Genomic DNA, 13,280 nt, shown 5'->3' on the forward strand with positions numbered 1-13,280 from the left:
CCAATACTTATAAGATGTACCTATTAAAGTGGCCAGTGAGTGTGTGCGTGTATATATATTTTTTATATTATAATTAACATAACATTTTATTTAGTTTTTAATTGTTATTTTTTACAATTGATTTTTTGTAGCTATTTTTTCTGAATATTACTTAGAAATGCAAAATAAGTTAAGCATGAAGAAAAACGGCATCCAATCCAACAGTCCAGAGCAGTCGTACTGTATATCAGTGATTTTTCCTCCATCAGTAAAGTGTGTAGGATGAATGCAGGCATTGATCTACAGCTGAAGACAGAGATGAACGCCGGAGGCAGAAACAGAATTACTGCATCACGTGACCAGTATTATTGTGTAGAAGGAGAGGCCGAGCGGATTCACTTACACTGTAATAAAAATGCCTCATGCATCACTGCGCTGGATACAATCACACACGCCATTCACTGCCTGCACAAAACAAGCCTCACGCTGGAGATTTTCTACAAACGTGCCTCTTGCAGAAGCTTGAGATGTTTCTACAATCTCTATTCAGTCGGTCCAATCAAGCTAGTATATCAATCCAACAAATTAGAGCTACATATGCAGTACTGTTGCTGTAATAATGAGATTTCTTCCAATTTAACATTTCCCTATACTATTTATATTAGTTTTTTTTTAATTATTTACCTTATTTATCCAATGATCATACTGAAATAAACAAGTAACAAAACATGTCTGATCTATTTAAATCAAATAACACACACACACACACACAAACACACACGTGTCTGTTTTTGTGAAAAGTGGGTACACTACATAGGTTTGCATTCATTTTATACTGTTCAAAACGTATATTGTATTGCCCTCACCCACCCTACCCCTAAACCCAACCATCACAGGAGACAGTGTGCAGATTTACTCTGAAAAAGATATTTCTGTGGGATTTATAAGCTTTTGAGAAATGAGGACGTCACCAATGTCCTCATATTTCACCTCCTTTTTGTAATACCTGTCATACCCATGTCATTTTACAGATTTGTGTCCTGATATGTCACAAAAACATGTACACACACACACGCACACACACACACACACACACACACACACACTTCAAGGTGCAAAACACACAAAGTTGTCAGAAGTTATTTTTAATATGAAAATAACCTTTTTTCTCCTAAAATTCTTGCCAATACCAATAAATAGAAACTAATTTTCACGCTATGGCTAACAAATGCCTATTTATTACATTTTGTATTCATTTATTTATTTACTAAGTTTGTGCAAAATGGACTAAATTTTCAACGACTACAACTGAATTTAGTCATGCACCATTATAAATGTACAGTATTATAGATGATGGATATCAAAAATGGGTAATTATTAAGATTTGCTAAAGATTACATTTAATGGTGTTATTAAATCATTTGAGGCTTAAGATATAATGCTTGCGATCATCCAGAGTGCACCTGAGTTATTTGGCAAGGATGCATATAACTGAGCAAAAGTGACTGTAATGATGTATAATGTATATTTTAAGCAATAATAATAATATACAATATAAACTACACTTATTAATATACTTTATTTTGTTTGTACATGTATTAATAGGAAACGGTACTTTTCAATTGTAATAATATTTAACAATATCACTTATTTACAATATTACTGACCAAAAAAGGAAACAATAAAAATGCTACAAATACATAAAATCTATTAAATTACAATAATCTAATTTAAAAATAAATAAAATAAAATATTTAAATATAAGTGAAATAATGTTACTTCTTGATGATAAATGAATACTGGCAAAGCAAAAATTTCCACTCTGTAACGCAATAGATTGCCTGGCCCAAAACAAGATATGTAAAATTCATTACCATCAAACAGTATGAATTTTGGGGGAAAAAACTCTATTTTGTCCAAATATTTTGAATCTTGACCCATGCATGAGTAAAACTCTTTAACTGTAAATAAAGGAGGCACAATTTAAAAAAGGAAAAATGATTGTTTTCGAAAAAATATAAGCAATTTCCATAGCAAATAACAGGAAAGTGTGATAAAATAAATTCATTTGTGTGCTTTATGAATAAGGTGTTTATCCAAATCAGATGGGCCACTTACTATCTTCATCCCCACTTCTCCAGTAGATGCTGTTAGCTGATCCTAGAGTTGAAGGTTTTCAGTCATTTGGGGTGTTTTAAAGTCTAGGGGGCTCGATTTTGACGAGTCTAAAGTGCATGGCCGAATCCACTTTCGCTATTTTAATGACGGAAAAATATGCTCTGTGCTCCAGTGCATGGTCTAACAGGGTTGTGCTTATTCTCTTAATGAGTTACAAATATGCTTTGAGAATAACGTGCATTAAACCAATCAGAGTCTCATCTCCCATTATCTTTAAGAGTCAGTTGAGTCATGCCATGTTGCATTTGCTATTTACATGGCGGACAGGAAGTTAGACCTGCTTTTAGTTGGTCATAATTTCACTTTCTCAAACTAGCAATGTGCCAACAATGCACCCTAACACACCTCTTTACAGACTGGCACACCCATGAGTCCCCAAAGTGGCACAAATGGATTTACTGTACTATTTAAACAACGTGGCACAAAACATGAAAATTAGGGTTCCACTGGTCTGAAAAAAAGCAACAAATCGTGTAAAACACGTCTTGCGCCTCATTGCACCAGGTGTACAGTATGATAGGGCCCTAAATGTTTGCACGTTTCTCAGAAAAAAAAACGTTACCTGTTTTAGTAGCATCAATAGGCTTGCCATGGTAGACGGTGTTGAGACGGTCTAACCGGTTTTAAGTTGCAACACCAGCGACATCACTTTTCCACTGTGACGCCGTCCCCATGTTTGTTTTTTAAGTACTAATTTTTTATAATTTACTTATTTGAATTAAATGGAAAATATAATTCTAAATAATTTACTTAAGACGAGCATGCACTATAATTAAAATCTGAACATAGCTACAATGCCTCATATTTCATTTATCACGTAAGGAGAAAGGGAGGAGGAGAATTTACAGAAAGAGAATGGCGGACGATTTAGTGTCAAAACGCAATGCAAAAAGAGAACCTGAAAACATTAATAAGGCAATCTGCAAACTTTGCCTAACAAAGGTGGCAGCATCTGGAGGAAACACAACTAATTTATAAACGCACCTTCAACGCACCTACTTGATGTTTAACTAAGGGTGGGTTGTGGGTAGATAAGATCAATAGAAATAAATATACTCTCATTTTAAAAATCACACGACCATCATCTCACAATTTTTAATAATAAATAATCTTATTTTTTATTAAAACGGGTGATTTAGCAATGCCGCGACATTAATAAGCCAACTGCAGAGAAACAAAGAAACCATCACGGCAACCGCATTGATCACTTTTTCCGAAGTTCAGCTGTTATTTTTAGCATTTGATTATTATGCTTTTAATATTAAAAAAATCAATAATGAATAGGCTGACAAGAGTGTATCCTGTGTGTGTGTGCGTGTGTGTGCGTGTGTGTGTGTGTGTGTGTGTGTGTGTGTGTATTCTATCACTGAAGCCGCTCTCTTCAAAACCCCAAAGTTGCTTCGTCTGTCTGCCAATATTTCGGCTTTTAATAAAATGAAAAGTTAATTTAGATGAGCCAGTATTAAAAAATTGCAGTAAAGTGACTGTGACACGCGGCCACACATCAAATCTGAGTTCTGATCTCATCCCTCTCTCTTGCTGTCATCCAGACATTGATACAGACGCTATACAAGTCGCAAAGCTGAGGCTGGTACCAGCTGACAGGTAGAGTAGCTGAAGCCTTTGTGAAATCTGTTAAAATACAGCACTGAAATGAACAGGCATAAATGTCTGAGCCAAAAAGTCTGTGTAGAATATCTGTCAAAAAGCAATCAGAGCCAATGTTATGTAGAAGTTGTGTCGCCTAATAATTATTTTAATTGTAATAAAATGAAAACCTAAATAAACAATTCATTTTTCGTTTGATAAAAAATAAACAGAAACGAAAAAAAAATCAAAGGGTGGCTAGTTTGTATTATTGTGTTTTATGATTAATAAAAATATGCTCAGCCTATTTAAGCTTAATGGCTATATACGCCCCCTATAGACAAACCATTCAAAACATATTATTTACTGTGTACTGGGTTATAATGTATATTTTACAATAAAAACTAAATGTAGCATGTCTCGCTGTCATTTAAAACATGCAATTCATAACACACCAGAGCTGTAGTCTATGCAGTAAACTTACAGGGAGGTGTTGGTCAGTAGTCATACTGCGCACCACGTCATTGAACTTCAATATCTCTGAGGGAGATTATGTTACCAGATAGCCAATATTAACTTCAGAGATTTTACAAATAAAAGGTGTTTTACAACACGCAAATAACAAAACAAATAATAGTAGTAGTAGTCGTTGTTGGTGTACTAGTATCAGTAGTAGATGTTGTTGATGTAGATATTGTAGTAGCAGTGATTGCAGTAGTAATGTCAGTAGTAGTAGTAGTAGTAGATATTGTTGTAGTTGTATAAGTTGTAGCAGACGCTGTAGTAGTATCAGTAGTAGTAGTTGTCGTAGTAGTATCAGTATTAGCAGAAATTGTAGTAGTAGAAGTTGTGGTTGTGGCTGTAGTAGCAGAAGTAGTAGTTGTAATATTAGTAACTTTCAGTAGTAGTAGTAGTTGGTGTAGCACTTGTGATTCATTATTATTGTTGTTGTCAGTTATTATTACTATTGTTTTTTCTTTATTTTTACTGTCATTATTATCATCATACATTACTCGCATTATTGTTACTTCTTACCACTGACTGGTTTCTTTCTGTCTGTTTTATTTATATCTGTGATATTTGCTTCATTTATTGACTGTTATTGTCCCTTATGTATGTACTAACCTGTCCACCAAGTTACCTTCACACACACACATGCACAAACACACACACACACACACACACACGGACCTACCAGTACCTGATTGTTGTTGTTGTTTTGTTTTGTTGTTTTCGTTGATGTTTCTTAATATTTGTATTAAGGGTGTCACGATCCTCCAAATCCTTGATTCGATTACATTTTCGATTCTAAAGTCACGATTTGATTCTCGATTATGAATAATTAATTATTAACAACGAATTAATTATTTGTAGCCTACCGTTTAAACTACCTGACTTGTATGGTCTTTGTTTTACCCATAAACAAATCATACAGTAAATGAATAAAGGCAAGATACACACATAATTACCACCTGTCAATCACTTTTTTCTGCGGGACTCGTGAATAGGCAGTGATCTGTGTCGTTATAATGGCGTCGGTAAAAAAAGGTGCACAACCAACAGGAACCAGCCAACAGTATCTGAGGTATTCGCTAAAATGACCAAGTACTTGTGTGAAAGTAAAAGATGGAAGCAGTCTACTGACCCGCTGACTGCCTTGACCCGCTGTCTCGAGCGCATGACAATGTGTGTGCGTCTGTGTCTGTGTGTGAATGAGTGTGTGTGGTCACGTGATGTGCATTTTCAGCGGTAGTGAGGAAGGAGGGCTGCTCAGAAATGCTACACGCCAATGTGGATGTGGATCGTTGTTGTTCTAAAATGCCATTTAAAAACAAAGACATATTAGTGTAAACAGGGCCTGAGTGTGTACTTTTCGCGAGCGGATTTGCAATGGGGGCGGGGCGGAGGATGTGCCCATCGTCTATCATCCCAACAATAATACGTACATAGCAGAGCTTGCAAACTGTGTTTTTTTTTTTGTCGACAACACGAACATTGTCAACATAACTAACTAGAAAATCCAAAATACTTCCACACCGGTGACTTCATTGAAAGAGGAGAGGATTTAAGTTCTCTCGACGGGTCTCGAGCATCTGCAGTTTAACAAGCACTTCAACAAGCCTGTTTTTTCCCGCTTGGCAAGCCAAGCTGACGTGACATGGGGGCGTGGCAGCATCGACGATTCTATTTTTTGATTCGATAATCGAAATTAAGGATAAATTTCGATCGATTTCAATTAAAAATCTAAATCGTGACACCCTTCATTTTTATGATCCCAATTTATGCACCTTTTCGCACATTCTAATAAAAAAAATTATAAAAAATAATAAAACTGGTCCCGTGGAGTTCAGCACTTGTCATCTTTCCAGTGTATGCTGTGTAGTGTGTATAGCGCTAATATGCAGCGCGTGTTGGCAATTCCGGCAAAACTGAAAGTGAAAGTATAATACACACATTTATAAGCTATTTAAAAACAGAAAAAAAGAGGAAACCCCCACGGTGATACCCATTTTACTGGTGTTGTTACATGTAGATTAGTGGGGAAATTTCCTCATCGTCACAAGCCTACTGATTCTAACATAAATAACTATTATTTTTATGTTTCTGATTTTTTAAATTGCTGAGAAAATAAAGTTTTGCAGGATAGTTATATTTGAATAAATTTCGTTAGCACATCACTTAACAACAACATTGCATATTTTCCAGTATCATGCAGCCCTAGTGTAAATAGGTCTATGCAAATTAGCATTGGCCCACCCCTTTTAATCCCCATAAAGCAGCAGAATGACATTTTTAAACAGATTTTTACCTTGAACGGGCAGGGTATATGGTACTCTCTGCAGCGCTCCTGCACCCACGTAGTCTCCCAAACAGAGCGGTACGTCTGTTCATACAGGTAACACCCCACCACGGTCAGCAGAGGCACCAGATACAACACGGAGAACACACCGATCCGAATCATGAACTTCACCAGCTTCTCCTGATTCTCCTTCTCCAGAGGAATCTCCATGCGGACTCTGTTGAGCGCCACGATCCCGGCCAGAAGCAGAGACACCCCAACCAGCACATCCAAACACAGCGGAGCCAGAACAAACCAGCGCAGCGTCTGAACGTCATACACACCCACAAAACACACACCACTGATGTTATCGCCCTCGATTTTATTCAGAGCCAGCAGCGCGATGGTTAGCATGCCCGGAATTCCCCATGCACTAGCATGAAAAAGCAAAGCCTTCTTCTCGATGGCTTCACTGCCCCATTTGGGAACTGCCGCTAAAAACCAAGTGATGGTGAGAATGACCCACCACACACTTCCGGCCATCGTAAAGAAGTACAACACCATGAAAAGCAGCGTGCAGGCCTTATTATGCGAGCCTTGAGTCACAGTGGATGTTTTGTATTGTCCGGGATTGGCGGAATTGCAAGCCACGCGATCCTCCAATAGAAAGCCGAGAAAAAACACCAGTGAAACCATCATGTAGCAGACGGCGTAGAAGATGATTGGCCGCTCCGGGTAGCGAAAGCGTGTGACATCGATGAGGAAGGTGAGAAAGGTGAAGAGCGTGGCAGAAAGGCAGACAATTGACACCACACCGATGAAGTAGCGGGCGAAGGTCAGCTCCTCGCGCCGGAAGTACATGTTGGGACAGGGAGGAGAGCAGTCGCGGACGCCGAGAAACGTGTAGCCGAGGTCGGGTTCCATTTTGAGTTCGCGGGGACACCAGAAACCATAGTCTCGCTGGACAGACATGGGGGATTGGTCAGTGGGGTCATCAATCACCAGGAGATCCTCAGCGCGAGGGTAAGACTCGTCACAGTCGGGGAACCTGCAGTCACAAGATAAACACATACAGTTGAAGTCAAAATTTTGGAACTAGTAACCCCCCTGTATATTTTTTTCTGTTTAACGGAGAGAAGACTTTTCCAACACATTTCTAAACATAATAGTTTTAATAACTCATCTCTAATAACTGAGTTATTTTATCTTTGCCATAATGACAGTAAATAATATTTAACTAAATATTTTTCAAGACACTTCTATACAGCTTAAAGTGACATTTAAAGGCTTAGGGAAGTTAATTAGGGAAGTTAAGGTAATTAGGGAAGTCATTGTATAACAGTGGTTTGTTCTGTAGACTATTAAAAAAAATATTACCCAAGGAGGCTAATCATATGGATCTTCAAATGGTTTAAAAAAAAAGCTAAAAACTCCTTTTATTCTAGCCGAAATAAAACAAATAAGACTTTCTTTAGAAGAAAAAATATGATTGAAGCACTGTGAAAATTTCTTTGCTTCATTAAATATCACTTGAGAAATATTTGAAAAAGTAGAAATATTTCACAAGAATTTTGACTTTGACTGTGAGTAACTGTACATTTTATAGATATACAGTAGAGCAGAAATGGGCAAACTCACTCCTGAAGGGGTGGTGTCCTGGAGAGTTTTGCTCCAACACTAATGAAAATGCCAATACAACACACCTGAAAATGCTAATTAGTGTCTTCAAGATCACTAGAAAGCTATCGGCAGGATCTAAACTGGAGCTAAACTTTGTAGGACACCGGCCTTCTAAGAGCGCTTTTGCCCATCCCTGATCTAGAGCAAGGGTTCCCAAATTTTTCAGCCCACGACCCCCAAAATAACAGTGCCAGTGACTCGTGACCCCCAATATTCTCTGAGGTGGTTATAAATATATAAAGCTTGCACACAACCAGTGTTGGGGAGTAACTAGTTACATGTAACGGCGTTCAGTAATTTAATTACAAAATAAAAGTAACAGTAATTTGTTACAGTTACTAAAAAAAAAAAGTATAATTAATTACAGTTACTAATGAAAATGTTAAAGATTACAAATGGGGTTACATCTAAATATGTTGAATAATATTACTCTGCTGCTGTACCTGTTTTTGATACGCATGATGCCTTCTGCTGAGGCCATCCCTGCTGAAAAATCCAGCTTAAAAAAGCCTAGGCTGGTTGGCTGGTTTTAGATGGTCAACCAGGCTGGTTATAGAGGGGTTTTGCCACTTTCAGGCTGGTTTCCAGCCATTTCCAGCCTGGTCTTAGCTGGTCATTCTGATGCTTTTGATTGGTTTTCCGGTTAGACCACGTCTACCAGTTACGTTAATCCTCTCTGCCACTAAAAGCATTAAGCTACAACAATGAAGCTACAAGCAGTGACGTTACTAGCTTAACTACATTTCTCAGTAGCGTGGAGGTAGCCTCGCTACTTTATAAATCAAATAGCTTTTCAGCAGCGATTCGCGAAGCTATTTTTTTTAGTCAAGTAGCACAGTAGAGTCAACACAAGCTACATTTACAGATCTCGGATCAATAAGTGACGGCACCAACATTTACGGAGCTGTGAGGCTGGTGTCTAGCCGATGAAAGTAAATCCATCATGAAGAAAACGACGATTTCTTCTTCTTCCTGTTTTACGGTGGTAGACAACAATTTTTTTTTGTGCGTTACACCTCTCGCTCTGCTAGGTGACGTCACCAACCAATTAGGCTAACACAAGAAATTTGCTTGATGGAAAGATGACAGAGGGAGAGGTGGCCTATATTTATAGTTTACTGTAGTAAAGGCTGAAGTATACCATGGTAATTAGTTCATGATAGATACTAATATTACTACTTTATGTAGTGTAATACGTTAATGAAGAGTAGCAAATATATATATATATATATATATATATATATATATATATATATATATATATATATATATATATATATATATATATATATATATATATATACGCATACACATATACAAACACACACACACACACACAATATAATGCTCATTATTAAATATTTAACTTTACTATAAATTACTTTTATAATTAAATTACTATAAATTACTCATTTTCATTGTACAACACCTGGTTTTATTGGATTTTTGTTTTGCTGTTAAATACTATAGTTTGTTTTTGTTTGGTATTTTGTTTTGTTTTTGTTTGTTATTTACAGTAAATAACTGAACAATTCTGCCTCATCTGTTTTATTAACAGTTTTTTTGATGACTGAAATATGACTGACTTAAATTTGAGTTGCTTTGATTTAAAAATGAAAAAAAAAAAAAAATTAAAATTGCCTTTATGTATTTTTTATTGCAAATGAAACAAAAAACAGATTTTGTAACAGTAGTAAACATTATTTTTTGTTATAAGGTCTGGTTTTGTGGTGGCTGTATGGATGGAGTGGCGATTATCCGCTTGTTAAGTGGTGACGTGTTTGTGACGTATGTATACTGTTTACTGGTCCAAGCCGCCATTCATTTGAGTGGAGAAATCATTCGTTTATGATAGCGTTTTATTCCTATCACACATTAAAGTTAATTTTACATAAAGTCATAGTGTACACAACAATCTCTGGGCTTGCTGCATAACAAATACCAACATTTTAACAATTTATAAAACAATGAATCACTTTCTGGCCATCGGATATTAGGCATGGACATATATACTGCAATTGTGACTTTCGAAAGTATTAAATCGCTTTGTAAACGTTTATTATTACCATTTCATGAATCTCCCCATTCAGTTGAATAGAGCGCTTGGACCCGGAAGCCGCTCTGCGTGACGTCACACTTAACAAGCAAATAAGCCTATTTGGATCCCTAGATTGCTAAGCATATTCCAACCAAGCCATCAAAATGACAATCTGACAAGGACTCTGAAACGGACATGCTCACCTGAAAACCAAAGTTTGCTTAAATAACATACCGACAGGATATTTCTATGTCGTATACTTAATCAAACAGCATTAGTAAGAGTAACTAAGGAGGGCAGACCTAGAAAAGGATAAGTTTCTCACAACTTTTTTTAAATGCCCTTCCTCTTTTCATGACTAGAACATAGTGTTTAAAAAAGCAATTCAGGTGCGTTTTGCACAAAAAAAAACAACAAAAAAAACACAAGAAATAATTATTGCAACAAATATTACTGAAACTTTTGTTACACTCCAACTCAGCAGTAATAAAAACACCTGCACTTCTGATGACCACTGCTTTTGAAAATATTCTTCCTTATTACCGCAGGCTACTTCACTGCTGCAAACATTTAACTGAAATATGTTGCAGACTTATTTTAAGCTGGTTTGAATTGTGCACATCTTTCCTTATGGGAGAGGTTGTTTTTCATTGGAGATTAAAGGTTTCCCTTGAACATCTGCGTTTAGTTAAAACACCAAAAACTAAGAAAGAAAAAAAAAGAAAAATGGCTCAACCATTGTAGCACACTTTACTGTCTTCAATTATTTGATAATTACACCAGACACACTGAGTAATGTACAACATGTACCGTTTCTCCAACACTATCTAAAATGTTGGCTTGAATCAGTACCTGGTGCACTCCATCTCCTCCGGCCAGGTCACCCCAAACATATCCATGAGCTTCTGGCAGTCTCTCTTGGCGTGGTGACAGAGGCTCCGGCAGGGCAGAGATACACGTCCGTACTCCATACACACCGGGGCATAAAGCGCACACAGGAACGGCCTGAGGTCTGGAGAGCACTGCAGGTTCACCATGGGGTGGAAGGGCTGGTGGAGACACACAAAAGACAGTCAGTTAGTGCCAAGCGCCCAGAACATTCACCACAGATCTTGTAAAAACACACCGCTTGGTTCTGGCAGCAGTTTGGAGGGGAAAATTAACCCCAACGGTCCAACTGGCAATAGTTTGGATTACATTTAAGTGTGATAGTGGAAGAACATTAAAATCACTCATTTTGGAAAAACATGAGCATTTACTTCAGTTCAACAAAACAAGAAGTTAACATTTAGAGTTTTATTTTAGACATTTTTTCATTAAATAAAAAGAGTTTCAAACAAAATTGGAGAAGAAGTTTGTGCATCTTACGGCTACACAGATATGCATGCTATAGGCAGGAGTGTTTCAGTAAGGTTGGAGCTAAACTTTGAAGGACAGTGGCCTTTCAAGACTGAGTTAGCTCATCCCTGATCTAGAGCATGGACAAAAGGGCAATGGTGCAGGATGCGATTTTAAGGACAGGAAAAAATGATCAGTGCAACCAATGATTGCTCTAAAAAGGTCTTCCTTATTCATCCATCCACATGGTTAATCAACTACAGATCGCATACGGCTGCGGCCGTAAGCTAACAAGAATAATTTATAATATTTATTAAATTTCCCATTAACTGTATTTTATTAACGTCTACCCCAACCCTAAACCCAACCATCACAGTAATGTGAAAACAGATCTGAATCTGGAGTCTACTAGTATAGCTGATTGACCATGTGGATGGATGATAACAGCCTTCTGTGCCACCTAGTAGGCACTAGAAGGCCCCTACTGGCTCATAGCTATTAGCTGATGACCACTGATAACGCCCATTCAATTAATGATTGATGATAAAATTCAAAGCAGGTGCAAAGGAATGGCTGAAGCTCACCCAAAACAGGGTTTTAAACATGTTTGCATTTCTTTCTTGCGTTGAACATAAAAAAACAGAATGAGGTATGCATGTGACTGACAACCATTAACTTCTATAATGTTATATATATATATGGATTTCAATGGCTAGCAGTTTCCAACAATACACTACCTGACAAGAGTCTTGTCACCTATACCAAGTTCTAGGAAAAACAGATAATATCTTGACTTTTAGTAAATCGTTTGCTATCAGAATTGGCTTATATGAAAGACAAAGGCCTCTAGATTACGCTTATTTTACCAAAATAAAATATGATCATGCCTTGATTTTTCATTATGTAATCAAGACAGTAAAGTCTGACTTTTCTTACACAAAAGTCTTGTCACTTAACAGAAATAATGTACAGTATAGAATATAGTCATTGTGCAGTGGAGAAAGATTGATTATTGTGTCTGACTCCTATGAGCTTGGAGGACTGCATCCATACATCTCTGCAATGACTCAAATCAATTATTAATAAAGTCATCTGGAATGGCAATGAAAGCGTTCTTGCAGGACTCCCAGAGTTCATCAAGATCCTTTGGATTCATCTTCAATGCCTTCATCTTACCCCAAACATGCTCAATAATGTTCATATCTGGTAACTGGGCTGGCCAATCCTGGAGCACCTTGACCTTCTTTGCTTTCAGGAACTTTGATGTGGAGGCTGAAGGATAAGAAGGAGCGCTATCCTGCTGGAGAATTTGCTCTCTCCTGTGGTTTGTAATGTAATGGGCAGCACAAATGTCTTGATACCTCAGGCTGTTGATGTTGCCATCCACCCTGCAGATCTGTCGCACGCCCCCATACTGAATGCAACCCCAAACCATGATTTTTCCTTCACCAACTTGACTGATTTCTGTGTGAATCTTGGGTCTACGCGGGTTCCAGTAGGTCTTCTGCAGTATTTGTGAGGATTGGGATGCAGCTCAACAGATGATTCATCAGAAAAATCTACCTTCTGTCACTTTTCCAAATGACCAACTAGAATAGACAACTGCGATCGACGACAAGACTTTTGTCAGGTAGTGTATTCAAAATATCAACAGAAAAAAGAAAATAACTAATAAAGGTTTGGATCCACTGAAGGCTGAGT

The 13,280-nt window shown here is 37.3% G+C and overlaps 1 protein-coding gene across 7 annotated transcripts in view; it reads right to left on the reverse strand.

Annotated features, from left to right (window-relative positions):
* Window positions 1-13,280, reverse strand: part of fzd3b (frizzled class receptor 3b) — a 73,815-nt gene that overhangs the window by 14,019 nt on the left and 46,516 nt on the right. For 5 of the 7 annotated variants that reach the window (XR_015512703.1, XR_015512702.1, XM_087289341.1 and 2 more), the window contains 2 exon segments: window positions 11,094-11,290; window positions 6,554-7,571 (listed from right to left, as the gene is read on the reverse strand). Coding sequence is in view for 5 of the 7 variants with exons in the window: in XM_087289341.1 (XP_087145467.1) it covers window positions 6,554-7,571; window positions 11,094-11,290 (1,215 nt within the window). In the remaining 2 variants the exon portion in view is untranslated. 7 annotated transcript variants of the gene reach the window in all.

The sequence above is a fragment of the Danio rerio genome, chromosome 17 (assembly GCF_052040795.2).
Source record: "Danio rerio strain M-AB ecotype USA chromosome 17, GRCz13ab, whole genome shotgun sequence".
In the NCBI taxonomy this organism is placed as follows: Eukaryota; Metazoa; Chordata; class Actinopteri; order Cypriniformes; family Danionidae; genus Danio; species Danio rerio.